We start from the raw sequence: 15,416 nt of genomic DNA on the forward strand, positions 1-15,416 counted from the left end.
TTGGTTCTAGTTCCGTCAGGACAGTTGCATGCTGGGGGTTAGAGATGAATGAAACATAGAAATAAACACTCAAATAGCCAAAAATGTATTAAGTGCTGGAAACAAAAGCAAAACTCGATAATGAACTTATAACAAGTTGAAACAGTGTCCGAATAAGGAGGAAAAATCGAGCTTAGAGACTACAACTAGGTAGGTTGTAAATAACCAGGTTCAATGTTTAAGTGGTTTCGATGCTACTGCACACTGAAACTTTGCTTCAGTGAGAGTTTCTTAAAAGAATTGTTTATCAGAAATAAAATATTATGTTGACTATAGCAATACTCCAATCGCGGTGGTTACTATAGTATTATGATTTCGACCTTACAGAAAGAAATGTGCTGTAAGGAAAGGAGACCGATAAACACTAATAATAAATGTGTTCAGCGGTGCCATTTCACTCATCTGCCTCAACGTGTTGTATTGTATTTTGATTTGTTTTTGTCCTGTAGGCGGATGCTTTATTACATTATTTTAACAGTCCATATGGATACACCTGCCTGTTGTATGTCGCCTGTGTTAAAACGGTAGATTTATTTTTTTTATCGAATAGAAAAATACCACTTTACTGCTTTAATCAGATTATGAGATACAATTATTAAAACACAACCCTTCTATCTTTTTTTCACTGAAATAACAACGGTGGGTACAGCAATAACAAGATAGGGATGAAATAAATTTAGCAAGTTCACCAGACACAAGCGTGTATCTCTGATGCGGAATGCGATGGCTTCTAGTTCAAAATAACACTCTTCAATTCAATTTATTTTTATATGGCGCTTAACAAAACAAATTACCATACATGTTGTCGATACAGAACAGAAAAGAAAGTCTTAATCTTGGTTGGTTCCCATAATTTGGTATCTTAAGCTATGCGTGTGCGGCAAAATGCGTTTGAATACCAACGCTTTGTCTCCCTGTGTGTTCAAAGTGCACAGGCTCACCTTGGTTGAGTGGATCTGTCAGCCGGGCGCTGAGGGAGTGCGGAGCCCCGGGCCAGGATGTACGCGGTGTATCGCCAGGCTCACCCCCCGACGGGGATCGAATTCTCCGTGTTCTGCAACTTCTTCTCCTCTGAGGAGAGGAACCTGGTGGTGGCCGGCACCTCTCAGCTCTACGTGTACAGGCTGGTCCACGATGTGGAGGTGAGTGTGCGGAGCAGAGGCGATTTTTTCGTTCTTCCCGAACTGAAGTCAGTTCGTAAAAAGACATGTGGAATACCTGTGGGAGAGACATGAGAGTAGGGCTTGAACTGGAGACGCATGAGTGATCATCAGATATATTAATCATTCTGTTGACGGTGGCATCTTTCTTAAGAACAGTAGTAGCCTAAAGATCTGAGAGCCCCATCAGGCTGTGCCTTACAAGAATACTGTGCTGTCAGTCTCAGCATCTGGGCTATAATATTTGTCCCAGACTCCCGTGACTTCCTGCAGAAAGAAGTGTCTCCTATTTCCTGTCCTGAGTGCTCCTGAGCGGGTACACTGTCAACTCTGACATTGGCTTTGAGTGAAATGTCACAGAAAGCAGTGTAGTATAGCCAGTCAGCCTATCAGCATGCCTCAGGGAGGTGGGAGAAAACTCCACACAGGCACCCCAGCCTGGATAGGATCCTGGGACCCCTGTAACCCAGGACAATACTGTACCCCTGACCCCTGTAACCCCCTGTACAATACTTCATTCATAAGTTGTGTTTATGTTCCAGTGTTGCCCCCCCATGTATCCTGGGTTTGAATGTTCCCTACATATTGATATTGGTTTTCCACTCCCTTGATTCCTGTGCTTTGGAGGTTGGGATCATTGTCTCCTTTCAAGAAACAAGTAGTTCTGTGATAATGGATGAATACCTTTTTGTTTTCCTTTGCCTGCAACCACGTAGGAAACCAAGGTTGAGAGAAGTGATTTAACTCATTCGAAAACTGTACATTTTAAACTTCTGGATGTATTTGAACAGTGGTCAATCAGTGCGATATTTCCATTTGGTTATTGTGTTCTTACTGGTAAAATACGAGTGAATTTTCTTTGAATGTAATGCTCTTGTTTTATATTACAGAGCGCAACCAAGACAGAAAAATCAGCTGGTATGTGCGACTATTTCTTTTTCATCTGTATTAGCTGCTCTTTTGTTTTAAATGACAATAGCATGTCAAGTTGTCTAAAACTATTCATTTTTTAAATAGTTTTCCTAAATGGAAAAATAATGGCTAGAGTGTACTTTTTCACAAAAGATACTTGCCTACATAACCACCTATCTTCATCTACAAACCAGGAAGACATCTTACATTGTTGACATCTTTCAGTAGTTGTTAGTTTCCGATCTAGACCAGCCTGTGCTTAATGTACATAAGGAGTTCTTACTTTCCCATTTCCAGATGGGAAGAGCCGTAAGGAGAAGTTGGAGCAGGTGGCGGCCTTCTCTGTGTTTGGCAACATCATGTCTATGGCCAGCGTGCAGCTTGTTGGGGCAAAGAGAGACGCTTTGCTGCTGAGCTTCAAGGACGCAAAGGTAGAGCCGATTTTTGTGTGCCTATGGGCCTTTATGTTTGTATACCTGGGACGCCTGTCTGCAAGTAAACTATACAGTAAGGGAGATGAGAAACAGAGCAGAAGTGCTCTCAAAGGGGCCAGTAACCACAGATTCCCTTACTTTTCCATTACAGAATCCTTTGGAAAATAAGAACATTCAGAAGGACATGTGCTTAAAAAATAAATAGATTATTTTGGATTTGGCTGAGACATCATCACAGTGTAGTCTCCGATGAACAAGAATTGAATAAAATGTAAAAGGAAATTTAAAATGCATTTGTACTGGTGGTGTATATTGCAAAACATTACATTAGCCAGCCTCTGCCCTGAGATGTTTCCGTTGGTTTTGCAGCTGTCAGTCGTGGAATATGACCCTGGGACACATGACCTCAAGACGCTTTCACTGCATTATTTTGAGGAGCCAGAGCTGAGGGTAAAGTAACTGTTGTGCACAAAGACATACATCTTTTCCTTAAGGTGATACTTCCCCATGTTGTGATACATTCTGGACAGCTTCCCAGTAGTTATTGACATTGTCAGCAATGAGTTTTTAAGTTGTGTTTCTTTATTTTAAAACAATGTGGAGTGGATGAGCAAAATGCCCTGCCTTTTTTTCAAAATCATCTTTGATTGCATCTTGCCTTTCATGCAGAATAAACAGCACAGATTTCTCAGATTGTGAAATGCACGTTTTGAAGGGTGAGAACTTAGTGTAGGTTTTTTTTTTGCCTTAGAAAGTGGAAGAGAAGCTGGGTACAAAAAACAACTTGCTTTGGTTTTGTGGACATAGAGAAAAATCCCCTAGTGTTGATGTAATTGATTGTTTTGTACAGGACGGATTTGTGCAGAATGTCCATATACCCATTGTCCGTGTTGACCCGGAGAACCGCTGTGCTGTGATGCTGATCTATGGTACCAGGCTGGTAGTGCTGCCGTTCAGAAAGGACACTCTGACGGATGAACAAGAAGGCATTGTGGGAGAAGGGTATGTTGACGTGAGTGCTTAAAGAACACTCAGCTCAAGTGCATCTCATATTTGGGTCTGCTCAAAGAGCGAAGAGACTGCTCCTGAAAGTAATCTTTACAATAAATCAGTTCATGGTGCTCTTTCACATCACTTGAAAATCTGGGTCGCCAAAGTTTTGTCAAAGCCAATTTCATTGTTTCTTATGTTAAAATGTAACTTATAAATTTTGTATGTGACTTGGAATTTTTGTTTGCTATAGTTAGTACATTTTGTGAATGCTAAGTAAATGGTTTTGTTCTTGACTGTAACTTCAGCACGAGTTGACGCAGAAAACCCTGGTGTCCTGCACACAAAAATTTACATGCCCCCTGAACAAACTGAGGACGTACTTTGTTTTCCCTTGTAGGCAAAAGTCCAGTTTTCTCCCCAGTTATATAATTGATGTGCGTGAACTGGATGAGAAACTGCTGAACATTATTGACATGAAGTTTCTCCATGGATACTATGAACCCACTCTCCTGATACTGTATGAGCCCAACCAGACATGGCCAGGGTGAGTGCTCATTAACACTGGAAAGAAAAAAAGAAACTTACAACCAGAGAGAATCCGACCCTTTTATATGTCACCTACATGTTGTCTAACTTTTTATTTTGCTATGTATTTAAATTCTTGTCTTTGTTTTTAGACCAATCAACATGTTTCTTGGTAGGAGGATATTACTTACAGTATATATTTTGACTCAAGCTGGAAAAAAAGATCCTTATCTAGTAGGGTATTCATTTGTGTTGCTGACATCATGTAGTCCCCTAAAAAAAATAAAAACACTTTTGTAAATACACTAAAAATATTCAAACTAAAAAGCCAATGGTGTGTATGTATTTATATTTGGATAAAGGCAAGTGTGTATATTAAAGACTGAAAGAAATGTCTACCTGCTATGGAGGGTTTAGTCAGTAGGTTAGAGGTTTATAGGCCTGCCCTGCTGGAGGGGATTAAATAGTGCCCTGCTATAGTTTCATGGAAGTCAGATGGCTAATAGCTTTGTCTTCTTCCCTGGCAGACGTGTAGCAGTGCGACAGGACACCTGCAGCATTGTGGCCATCTCTCTGAACATCATGCAGAAGGTTCATCCAGTTATCTGGTCGCTCTCCAACCTGCCCTTTGACTGTACACAAGTCATGGCTGTGCCCAAGCCTATAGGTACGTCACAGTTTGTGCCCTGAGTAGACAGGATCTCAAGGGAAGGTGCATGATGCTGCTGAACACACTGAAGTCAAGACTATAAAAAGGAAATGATGTTATATTTAGCTCTTAATATACTACTTATGATATTTTATGCAAGCAGCCTTATTGCTGTTGGTTATGGAGGTAGAATGTATGATTAAAGTACGTCATAGGTTATGTATTAGAGGCACAATGTTCTTTTTTGTAGCTTCACACCATGATGGTGAATTAACATGCTTTCAGTGAAGTCTGACACTTCCTCTATGGCATTTGTAGAAGACAATAAATGTTATCTTGAATGCTACGTTGAAACATAAAAACAGGGGTAACTAAACTGCTTTTAGTTTTGAGAAATAAAGACTGGGTGAATGTTTTCAGCTGTAGTGTACCACGGGGAATGTCTTCTGTTTCCAGGTGGAGTTGTGGTGTTTGCCGTGAACTCCCTGCTCTACTTGAATCAAAGTGTCCCTCCTTATGGAGTTTCTCTCAACAGCCAGACAAATGGGACAACAGCTTTCCCGCTGCGTAAGTAAAAAAAAAAACACAACATGAACAAGAACATGTCACAACACCCTACCTTTGAAAGGATTGCCTTCAGTTCCTCAGATTTCAAACAAAAAGTAATGGGTGGATGTAATACCGAGGAGTGGGTTTCCTTGCAGAAAGTAGAATTAAAAATGAAGGGAGCTGAATTGCTTCCACAGATGGTAAATTTTTTTCAAAGTGTGGTAAAACTCCCTGACCTGCACTGTTTGAAACAGTGCAAGAGTTTGAGACAGTAAATGAAAGAGGTGAATTAAGCATTTTTGTCATTGTAGCAGTAAGATAGTAGATCTTGCTTTGTCAATAGCTTATTTAACTTGTAAAATTATCCTGTTTAAATTTAGAGAATTTAATTAGTGCTGTGTATGAAAAAAAAATCTTTAAAATTATGGCATTCTAAGTATGTCTCATTGGTTTTCATTGAGCAATTTAACCTGAACACACTTGTGTAGCATAGAGGTTTTGTTTTTTTAAAAGTGTAGTTCTCTTACTCAGTGCACTTTATAATTTAGCAGATGCTGTTGAGATGCTATTCTGTTAACCAGCAGATTCTTGTGTTATTACTTTACTGGTCAGGTATCCAGGAGGAGGTGAAGATCACCTTGGACTGTTGCCAGTCTACGTTTATTGCTTCGGACAAGATGGTCATTTCCTTGAAAGGTGGTGAAATGTAAGTGTTTTCATTATGACTGGGTGGTAAGAAGGAGTTATTTTCAGTCATTCTTCCTGATTAAACCAACGTGGAACCTGAAAAAAACATGTTAATTGCAATATGATATTCTTTTCCCTTTTTTAAAATTTTCAATTAATTGAATCAGAATGCATGGCATGCTTTTTTCAAATTATTTTCTGTGTGCTTGAGGTCATTAGCAGCACTTTCACAAAGTCACAAAGGCACCACCAGTCATGTTCAGCAGTATGGTGGACACTTACAGCCTTACCTGTGTCCACTTTCCCCATTACAAATGACCAGTGCTGAAAACACTAATGGGATTTAAATCAAAGGGTGTCTCATCAAATGAGCCTGTAACAGGTTCCTCCTCTTTCCAAGTGATGCCAGACAGAGAAAGTGCTGAAGGGGACAGTATGTGGGCCTGTCTTTCTGCTGGCCTGTGTTGTTTGTAGTGCGCTGCCTGTGACAGGCCCTGGGGTTGCTCTGAGCTGCTATGCTTCTCTGTGTGTGCAGCTATGTGCTGACCCTCATCACCGACGGGATGAGAAGCGTGCGGGCGTTCCACTTTGACAAAGCTGCCGCCAGCGTCCTGACCACTTGTGTAAGTTGAGCCCGCGACCAGCAAATCCGTCTGTGTTCCTTCCCCCGAGTTGTGAAAAGTTTTGTGTGGGCTCAGTGTCGTGACATAAAAAAGCATGACAGCAGTTAATGACAAAAAAAAAAGTGCTGAAATGTGTCCGGTTAATAAAAAGAGGAAGAGGAGAAAGAATGCCAGTTCAGTAACAGCTGTACCCCTTTTCTGCTAATATCTGCAAAAGGGTTTCTGGAATTTACAAGCTGTCTGTGCTTGTAAAGAAGGTGGTACCAGGTGTAGTGTACAGAACAATGCAGGGGTTCCCCCTGTTACTTGATATCTGCGATGTTCAGTGATGTTCAGTTCAATACCGAGTAGCAGCGAAAAACAAAATGTGAAAAATGTGTTTTTGCCTTGTGTTTTTTGAGTTTTTAGTCCTTAAGTGTAATTTTCCTTTTGTTCAGTTTGACGGCACATAGTTCTCACACTGGCTGTACTCGCTGTTCATTGTGTTCGTCTTTTCTCGTCTCCCTTAATAGATGATGACGATGGACCCAGGATATCTGTTCCTGGGTTCCCGGCTGGGTAATTCCTTGCTCCTTAAATACACGGAGAAGCTGCAGGAGACTCCAATTGAGGAGGGGAAGGAGAAGGAGAAACCAGTAAGGGTATTTCTTTCGGTATACGTGCAGATTCAGGGTTTTATTTTTTATCTTGGAGCAGATCTATCGTTTTAGAGCACTGCTGTCAATCACATTAGTTTAGGCTGGGGTTACCCAATGCAGGTTCTGGAGGGCAGGTGTGTCCACTGTGTTTTTTCAGTTCATCTCTTAATAAGCTAAACCAGTTAGTTACTAGTTTCAAGCGTCAGTGTGCCACCAGCTTCTCCCACCTGCTATTTTATAGAAAGATGTATAATCTACCAACACACTGACCCTTCAGAAAGAGTAATGGTCACTACTGGTTAGGCACAGATGTGTGAATTAGGAAAACAGCATTCTAGATTTCATCAGGAGTATCCTGAAAAAATATATTTACTTTTCAATTTAACTAAAAAGAGTCTTATTTTGTATAAGAGTGCAGAGCCCTTGGTAGTTGACTAAATGAGATACATGGGCAAAAAGGCCTCCTCTCATTTGCAAACTTTCAATTTTATGTTGTCTCAGTACTTTTCCTGCGAGATATTTCTCCTGTACAACCCAGTTGTATTCATGGCTGCATACTACATTGATGGCTTCTGTCATTTCTGATGTTTTATTCTGTTTGTTTTATATTGTTTGTTGTACATGCACCTGGAGCACAGGCCCCTGACGCCTGTATTGTGCATGTTGATGTGAAGACTGTAATTTGTGTCAGTCAGGTTTAGTCTGTTCAGTGACAGGCAGGGGAAAGAAATATAAACATTCTCTGGTCACAATGCATGTATGTCATCTTGTTTTGGGCCAGGTTTCAGAATTCAGTTGATGTCCCGGTATATTTTTTCTCCCTGCGGGGCTGGATTTGATAGGGTCTGCTGTTAGCCTTGCACTGCAACATCGACTCAAGTTATTTCTTGCGTTTCCTTTTTCAGGAAGAGCCTCCAAATAAAAAGAAAAAAGTTGATGTGACTTCAAATTGGACTGGTTAGTAAAATTCGTTTTTTCCCGTTTGCTCCTTGTATGCGTTGTGCTCAACGTCCTGCCGTGTGAAAGACGTTTAACATTCTGTCCAATGCACTGGTTTCTGAAAGGCTGAGAGAGGCTAGGCCTTTATATAGGAGCCTTGCTCGGCCAGGCTAGAAGATCTGTGCTCGTAGCGCCAGGCTCATACGGTGGTGTGTTGTAGCCGGCAAGGCGGCCCTCCTGGACGAGGTGGATGAGATCGAAGTGTACGGCAGTGAGGCCCAGTCGGGAACACAACTGGCCACTTTCTCCTTTGAGGTGAGTGTAGTGGAGCTGCGCCCCATTCATAGAACAAAACAGAAGGACATGTGTTAAACAAAAGAGAAAATGTCTAGTGGGATCAAGTCAAATGTGTTTCTCTGCACAATCTTACCTTGTTGTATTACAGAATCTTACGGTTGTTTTCTTTAAATGGACACCACTGTATTGAATGAAGAGGTCATTTTTGCAAATAAGATGATGGTTTTAGGTGTTTTCGCTTTTGAAAAACAAAGCTGCTTATACCCGGGTTAACTGAAATGTTCAGAAGCAGATGTGTATTCGTGGCTGGTGCAATTTTGGCACGTTTACTGGAGAATCCTGTTGCCCTGATGTGGAGCCCTCTGTAAATCAGTGTGTTTCTGAATTTAGATTTGGTGAATCTAGCTACTCAATATTTTGTATTTGGGGATCAGTAGTATTTTGACAATCTGATGAAACAAATGCCTTCTCTTTTCGCTGTCTAGGTGTGTGACAGCATCCTGAACATTGGTCCCTGTGCCAATGCATCGATGGGGGAGCCTGCCTTCCTGTCTGAAGAGGTACCTTTTGAAATCCTTTTGGACCTTTTGGAATGTGCAGCAGACATTGGGCTTTTAATGAACTGCATCTTGTTCCAAACACACATAGACAAACAACAAAGCCATGCAATCTGACAAGTAACAAGTAGGTCATTCTGTTTTTGAGTAGGAGATAAAGTAATGTTCTACATGTAAAGCTTGGGAATACTTGTGAAAGTGAAGCACTCTGCATGCTACAAGGAATTATTTTACTATTGTATATTGAAACAGAAGCGCGCTTATAGTTTAAAAAGTACCTTCTGTTTCTGTAGTTCCAGAACAACCCAGAGCCTGATCTGGAGGTGGTTGTGTGTTCAGGTTACGGGAAGAACGGAGCTCTGTCGGTGCTCCAGGTGAGTGTTGATACTGGAGTGCAGGAGGGGGGGGTTGTGTGCACTGTACAGAAACCTGTGGTGGTGAGGCACGTCTGCCACAGGTCACGTAGTAGTGCTACAGGAAATTCTGGGTTTACCAGGGCTGCCTCAGAGATCAATGGAGCAGCCTGTAAACACTCATGACACACAGGGCTCAGCAGGATGTCCATTACTGGTATCGGGAGGTGGGTGGCATGGAGCTGATCAAATGAAGTGAGCGAACTGTGTTGCACGTGCCTTTGTTAATGAGCGCATTTCTCACAGAGAAGCATCAGGCCTCAGGTCGTCACCACCTTTGAGCTGCCGGGCTGTCACGACATGTGGACAGTTATTTCTTCTGAGAAGAAGGAAGAAGTAAGGCGCTTTCTTTTGCTTGCCCTTAATTCTCGGGAAAAGCCTTTTGTACTGAGCAAAACTGACTTGCGGCTGCGGCCCCTCTGCTTGTTCTCCTCTCCCAGGCGCCTGAGGTAGACAGTGAGACCACCGAGGAGACGCAGCCTGAGCCGGCCCCAGAGGAGGATGACAAGAAACACGGCTTCCTCATTCTGAGCAGAGAGGACTCGACCATGGTAAAAGACTTTACTCCTGTTCAGAGCTCGCCGGATACTTGAAGAGTCATTTTTGTTCATGGCCAGAGTTAGTGGTTAGAGTTAGGCTGGCTTACTTTGACATTTGCTGTGCAGTGCAAAATGGGCACAGATGGAAACGTGATGATGAGCCTTTTATTACAGAAACAGTAGTTTCACATAGTTTGGGTTCAACTGACAAGTATGTTGTGAGAGCAGAGTCGTTAGGGGGTATTCCAAAGCCCTCCCTGACCCCTTGAGACACTCACAGCTGGACAACTAACCTAGGCTAGGCGCCACAGCCTCGCCTGATCAGTAACTATTGTCATGTTCCAAACGTGTCTGGCACCAACTGTGTGGCCCATTCGGAAAGCATGGTAAGCTGGTGCAGCTCAGTCAGCTGGGGGGAAGTCTTCTCTGAAACCTTTTCCTTTCCTTGAACAACCGCAAAGGAACAAATCAACACAGTATTGAGCAGAACGAGCTTTGTAAAATATGCAACATGTAACAGTGAAAGGAACAAAAAAAGGAAAACTTGTACTTGTAGTTTTTGTTCAGAGGATATCCCATCACTCTGACATCAGTTCTAATAAGGACTTGTGGTTTTCAGATACTGCAAACAGGCCAGGAGATCATGGAATTGGATACCAGTGGATTTGCTACTCAGGGACCCACCGTCTATGCTGGAAACATCGGGGATAACAAGTACATTGTCCAGGTTTCCCCCATGGGAATTCGGCTTTTGGAAGGAGGTAACTTTTTTGTAGAACAGAATATACTCACTAGATGAATTCAATCATAATAATAATTATGAAAGTAACTGGAAGCAGAGATTAATGGCGGGCCAAGTGAACCTGTGGCTTTTCATAGGATGTTTTTTGTCAGAGTATTTTTGTGGGTTCCACTATGTGTCCCAAAATAACCATGACTTTATATACAGTGTACGCAACGTCAGGAGCAGTCAGAGACCATGGGCATGTAAAGTTTCCTATTTGTGTTCCTCAGTAGGCATGACTCTATCTGCACTCTCTAAAACAGAGTTTTTCATTTGACCTTTGGATCTTTGGAGGTCATGGGTAATGACATTTTTAAGAGTGCGCAGTTGATTTTGTTTTACACTTAATGTCTGAAGATGCCAGTGTGTGTTGGAGATCGTCAGCTGCTGCCTTTAGAGCTACAGTAGCCTCCTGAGCCACTTGTCTTCAGCCCATGGGTCAAAGACACACTTGTACCCTCTATTTGGCAGGGGGTCACTGTCTTAATTTTCATAATAATGGACAATGCAGTGAAAAATGGTAGGTTCAGCTTTTGTGGCTTTTTTAAAGGCCATCCCCCAAATTGTGGAAGTCAAAAACCATTTGCCTGCAGTTTTAGGAGAGCTCTCTGACTTACACACATATCCTCCATGTGATGTCTTCCTTTTACATCCTATGTGTTTGGGACTATATGAGGAAACATTTGACATATAGTCCCAAACACATAGTTTTCTGTTGCACTTCAGAATGTTATTCAGAATGTTATTGTGGATTTGTTCTTGAATTTATCTGAAGAAATAATTGTGGAGTTTTAAAAGGAATACATGTGACTGCTGATCTGTAATTAAATTAATCATTCATGACAAATATTTTCAAAATCTCTGTGACAATTACAGGATGACATTTTTAGGTTTTTTGAAAAGGCACATTATTCAATCCATTGCCAGTTCTATTATACATTGTTTTTAGTTCATATTTGAGTTGGCAATGGATGAATCCGTAGGTCACCATTTTTCTGTAGTATAAATATACTGTACGTAAGCAGTTTGCCTGCTGTCATTTTCAGCAGGCAATGTTTTGGACACCTTGACTCAGGCTTGAAGTTCAACAAGCAGTTCTAGTTTTGTCTGCTGTAGCTTGTATCTGTGCTCAGAGCTGTGTGACCTCACACTGTTCACTCTACCTCCCTAGTGACCCAGCTGCACTTCATTCCCGTGGACCTGGGCTCTCCCATAGTGCACTGCACAGTCGCTGACCCTTACGTGGTGATCCTGACTGCAGAGGGCCAGGTCACCATGTTTGTCCTGAAAACTGACTCTTACATGGGCAAGACCCACCGGTTGGCCCTACAGAAACCACAGATCCACACGGTACGGCTGATGGAAGAATTATATATGTTATATTATATATTATATGTTATATTATTGTTCTCTATCTCAGCAAACCGTACGAGGACATTGAGGTCATTTAATCTAATTTCACACTAGCTGAACGTCTCCCTCGTCCTTCTCTCTGTGAAAGCTGCCTTCATTTGTAATAGGTTTATTTTATCACTGTAGTCCAAAGCAGATAACTTAATACCAAAAAACAACAAAAAATATCAAAAGTCTTTGTGTGCAATTTTTAATTTTCTATAATCTAGACTATAATCTGTATTTAGTTTTATAAACCTACAGTTTGCATTTTCGACCTACACGGTTGCATTTTAAAATACGTCTAGGTGTTGGCAATTTCGGTTACTAAGTGTCAGAAAGTAGATAGCAGGTACCAGAGCAATCCACTAGGAACCTCCCTGCTAGAGGGGCCGGTGTGTTGTTCGGAAGCTTGCTCCGCTGCCGTAAAGCTGGCCTGACAGAGGTGTGCTCTTGCTGCCAGCAATCCCGGGTCATCGCGCTGTGCGCCTATCGAGACGTCAGCGGCATGTTCACCACTGAGAACAGGGTCTGCAGCACCTCCAAGGAGGAAACCACAGCCCGGAGCGTCTCGGAAACGGAGACCATCATCCAGGATATTGGGTAGGGGCAAACCAGAGTAGCATTCCCAGGACAGGGAAGCTGGAAAGGCATTCCACTTACTGTCTTGATGTACTTGAACAGATTTTCATTTTTAAACTGTTTAAAATCCATTTACTGTTTACTAGTGCACACAGTGGACTTATTTTTAAATGTAGTATTGTTAGTATTACAGCTTGTATTTACATAACTGTCTCAAATTGAAGGACAGCTGGACTGAGTTCATATCAGTTTTTGTTTGGTTTAAAGAAAGCCTTGGTTTCATTTTTCTTTTTTTTTTAAATGAATTCACTGGTTAAAATCTAAACTTGCAATTTCTTTTTTTTTCTCCTCCTTGTTACACTTTTCCTTTCTTGGCCCTTTTGTTTTTTTTCCTATCTAAGTCTTCCTTCGTCTGTACCTTCTGTTCCCAGTAACACAGTTGACGATGAAGAGGAGATGCTGTATGGAGACTCCAACACTTTCTTTAGCCCCACCAAGGAGGAGCCTGCCCGCAGTACCTTGTTCATCCACTCCTACAGGGAGGGCGCCCTTCTCAAACTTGAGCCCACACACTGGTGCGTGGCGGTGAGAGAGAATGGAGTCATGGAGGTGAGGATTAGAATGTCCCTGCTCCTGTTGACCAAAGATGACAGCATAAAAACAGTGGTCCTGGGGCACGAGGGATGTGGCTTTTTCTAGATGCTCACAGTGCTCAGCTTGCTGAGACACATAAAAGATATGGGGTGTGCAACCCAACAGGGCTGTAGCTGCATTTTTTTATATAATTTTAATAATTAACATACTTTGGTTGGTAATTGTGCAAAGGGAACAACACATTATCGAGTAGGTATTTAATAATCAGTCTCCTGCTGAGGAAATGAACTCACTTGTGCTGTGTTACAGATCTACCAGCTCCCTGACTGGCGCTTGGTGTTCCTGGTGAAGAACTTCCCTGTGGGGCAGCGCGTGCTGGTGGACAGCTCCTCAGGCCAGTCTGCTGCTCAGGGGGAGGGCAAGAAGGAAGAAGTCACACGGCAAGGAGAAATCCCATTGGTTAAAGAGGTGGCCTTAGTGTCTCTAGGCAACCGCCAGACACGACCCTACCTGCTGGTGAGTGCCTGAGGTGAAAGGTGACACTAACCTGAGTGACTTCTGCAGTCAAAATATAACTGGAATGACCCTCCAACAAGTACAATAGCTTCTGTCCTTCTTGAAGATCTGTATGTTCTTCAGGTTAGTTCTGCTCTAATTGGACTTACTTAGTTGAAAGGACTATTTGTATGAGAAGTCCAATCACCAGTTTTGTTTCTGGTGATTTCTGCCTGTAAAGTTGCAGGACTCCATGTGGAGTGGAGTAGCCTGTTCCTGTACATTATTCTCTGAAAAATCTTTTTTATGTCATTGCCTCTATAGAGTGAACTTTACAAGAAAAATTGAAGGTCCCATCTGTAGTTCTGGTTATTACCTGTAGATAAGAAATGGTTACAATTTCCCTTGTCTGTGCTTCAGGCCCATGTTGACCAAGAGCTTCTCGTCTATGAAGCCTTCTCTTATGACCAGCAGCAGGGCCAGAATAACCTGAAAGTGCGATTCAAAAAGGTGAGCGAATGAAGTGTGCCTTCAACAAAAATGTGCTTCATAAAAGAATTTTTATTTATACCATTTCTGGAATTTGAGAGCTTTAGTATTGCTTCAGTTCAACACAATTTCCTTCGACCTTTGTTTTGTCTGCAGAATTCCAATCAAAAGCAGACAAAAGTAATGTTAAATGAGATTTGTTTCTAATTTGCTGAAAACCAAGATCATTTTCAGACAACAGCAATCATATTCACTCCTTCAATTTGTAATCTGTTAACAGCCTTTTTTGTAAGCAAATCTGCGCCACAAAGAGTCTGATCCAGAAATATTCGCAGCTGTAGTTACTGCCGTAGGTGCTTTCTGCAAATGTTTAGAATTGAAATTCATTTGAATAGCAAAGAGCATTTAGTTTTACAGCAACAGCTCTCACTTGTTCAGAGATTCCATGAAAGTGCCTTGGTACCCATGATGCAGTGCATTTGGAACAGAATATCCTTAACTCACATTGGCTGCCTTCTACTCCTTCAGGTTCCCCATAATATTAACTTCCGGGAGAAGAAGGCTAAGATCTCCAAGAAGGAGAAGAAGTCTGAGGGTGGCCTAGGAGAGGAGGGGTCAGGATTCAGAGGTCGGGTGGCCAGGTTCAGATATTTTGAAGACATTTCTGGATACTCTGGGGTAAGAATGCTCACAGGCTGATAATTGAGAGACATTTTTTCTTGTTTTTAATAGGAAGTATAAAATGAATGTGTGTAGGCATACATGCTCAGAAACGGGCAAGCAAAGCTGTATACCAGTTTGTAAACCGGTTTGTTGGTGTACTTGTGGTAAGAAGTGATGTACATGTGTGTATTAAAATGTAAAGGAACAAGTAATAGGTTAATTCCATGCTGAAAAGAGAAGAAAGAAAACACAACCTTCTGATCAGCTGTGTTCTGCCACCAGGTGTTTATCTGTGGCCCTTCTCCTCACTGGATGTTAGTGACTTCACGGGGGGCTCTGAGGCTGCACCCCATGACCATCGATGGCCCCATCGAGTCCTTCTCCCCCTTCCACAACATCAACTGTCCCAAAGGATTCCTATATTTTAACAAACAGGTACAGGCAGGCGAAAGCTTCAGTTTCT

General features: G+C 42.0%; 1 protein-coding gene across 3 annotated transcripts in view; it reads left to right on the forward strand.

The window, feature by feature from the left end:
* cpsf1 (cleavage and polyadenylation specific factor 1) overlaps positions 1 to 15,416 on the forward strand; it is a 21,579-nt gene continuing 6,163 nt past the window's right edge. The window contains exons 1-26 of one of the 3 annotated variants that reach the window (XM_088601139.1): positions 1 to 189; positions 968 to 1,181; positions 2,090 to 2,117; positions 2,409 to 2,542; positions 2,915 to 2,995; positions 3,396 to 3,547; positions 3,936 to 4,082; positions 4,591 to 4,730; positions 5,169 to 5,279; positions 5,874 to 5,967; positions 6,484 to 6,571; positions 7,084 to 7,206; positions 8,115 to 8,166; positions 8,369 to 8,463; positions 8,931 to 9,005; positions 9,296 to 9,376; positions 9,662 to 9,751; positions 9,856 to 9,966; positions 10,574 to 10,715; positions 11,910 to 12,088; positions 12,594 to 12,733; positions 13,114 to 13,321; positions 13,616 to 13,822; positions 14,222 to 14,311; positions 14,819 to 14,968; positions 15,236 to 15,388. In XM_088601139.1, coding sequence (XP_088457265.1) covers positions 1,038 to 1,181; positions 2,090 to 2,117; positions 2,409 to 2,542; positions 2,915 to 2,995; positions 3,396 to 3,547; positions 3,936 to 4,082; positions 4,591 to 4,730; positions 5,169 to 5,279; positions 5,874 to 5,967; positions 6,484 to 6,571; positions 7,084 to 7,206; positions 8,115 to 8,166; positions 8,369 to 8,463; positions 8,931 to 9,005; positions 9,296 to 9,376; positions 9,662 to 9,751; positions 9,856 to 9,966; positions 10,574 to 10,715; positions 11,910 to 12,088; positions 12,594 to 12,733; positions 13,114 to 13,321; positions 13,616 to 13,822; positions 14,222 to 14,311; positions 14,819 to 14,968; positions 15,236 to 15,388 — 3,015 coding nt within the window. In that variant the 5' untranslated portion in view covers positions 1 to 189; positions 968 to 1,037. The remainder of the gene's footprint in view (positions 190 to 967; positions 1,182 to 2,089; positions 2,118 to 2,408; positions 2,543 to 2,914; positions 2,996 to 3,395; positions 3,548 to 3,935; positions 4,083 to 4,590; positions 4,731 to 5,168; positions 5,280 to 5,873; positions 5,968 to 6,483; positions 6,572 to 7,083; positions 7,207 to 8,114; positions 8,167 to 8,368; positions 8,464 to 8,930; positions 9,006 to 9,295; positions 9,377 to 9,661; positions 9,752 to 9,855; positions 9,967 to 10,573; positions 10,716 to 11,909; positions 12,089 to 12,593; positions 12,734 to 13,113; positions 13,322 to 13,615; positions 13,823 to 14,221; positions 14,312 to 14,818; positions 14,969 to 15,235; positions 15,389 to 15,416) is intronic. The other 2 variants (XM_088601141.1, XM_088601140.1) reach the window with 2 other exon arrangements.

The sequence above is a fragment of the Lepisosteus platostomus genome, chromosome 12 (genome assembly GCF_059453375.1).
Source record: "Lepisosteus platostomus isolate fLepPlt1 chromosome 12, fLepPlt1.hap1, whole genome shotgun sequence".
NCBI lineage: Eukaryota > Metazoa > Chordata > Actinopteri > Semionotiformes > Lepisosteidae > Lepisosteus > Lepisosteus platostomus.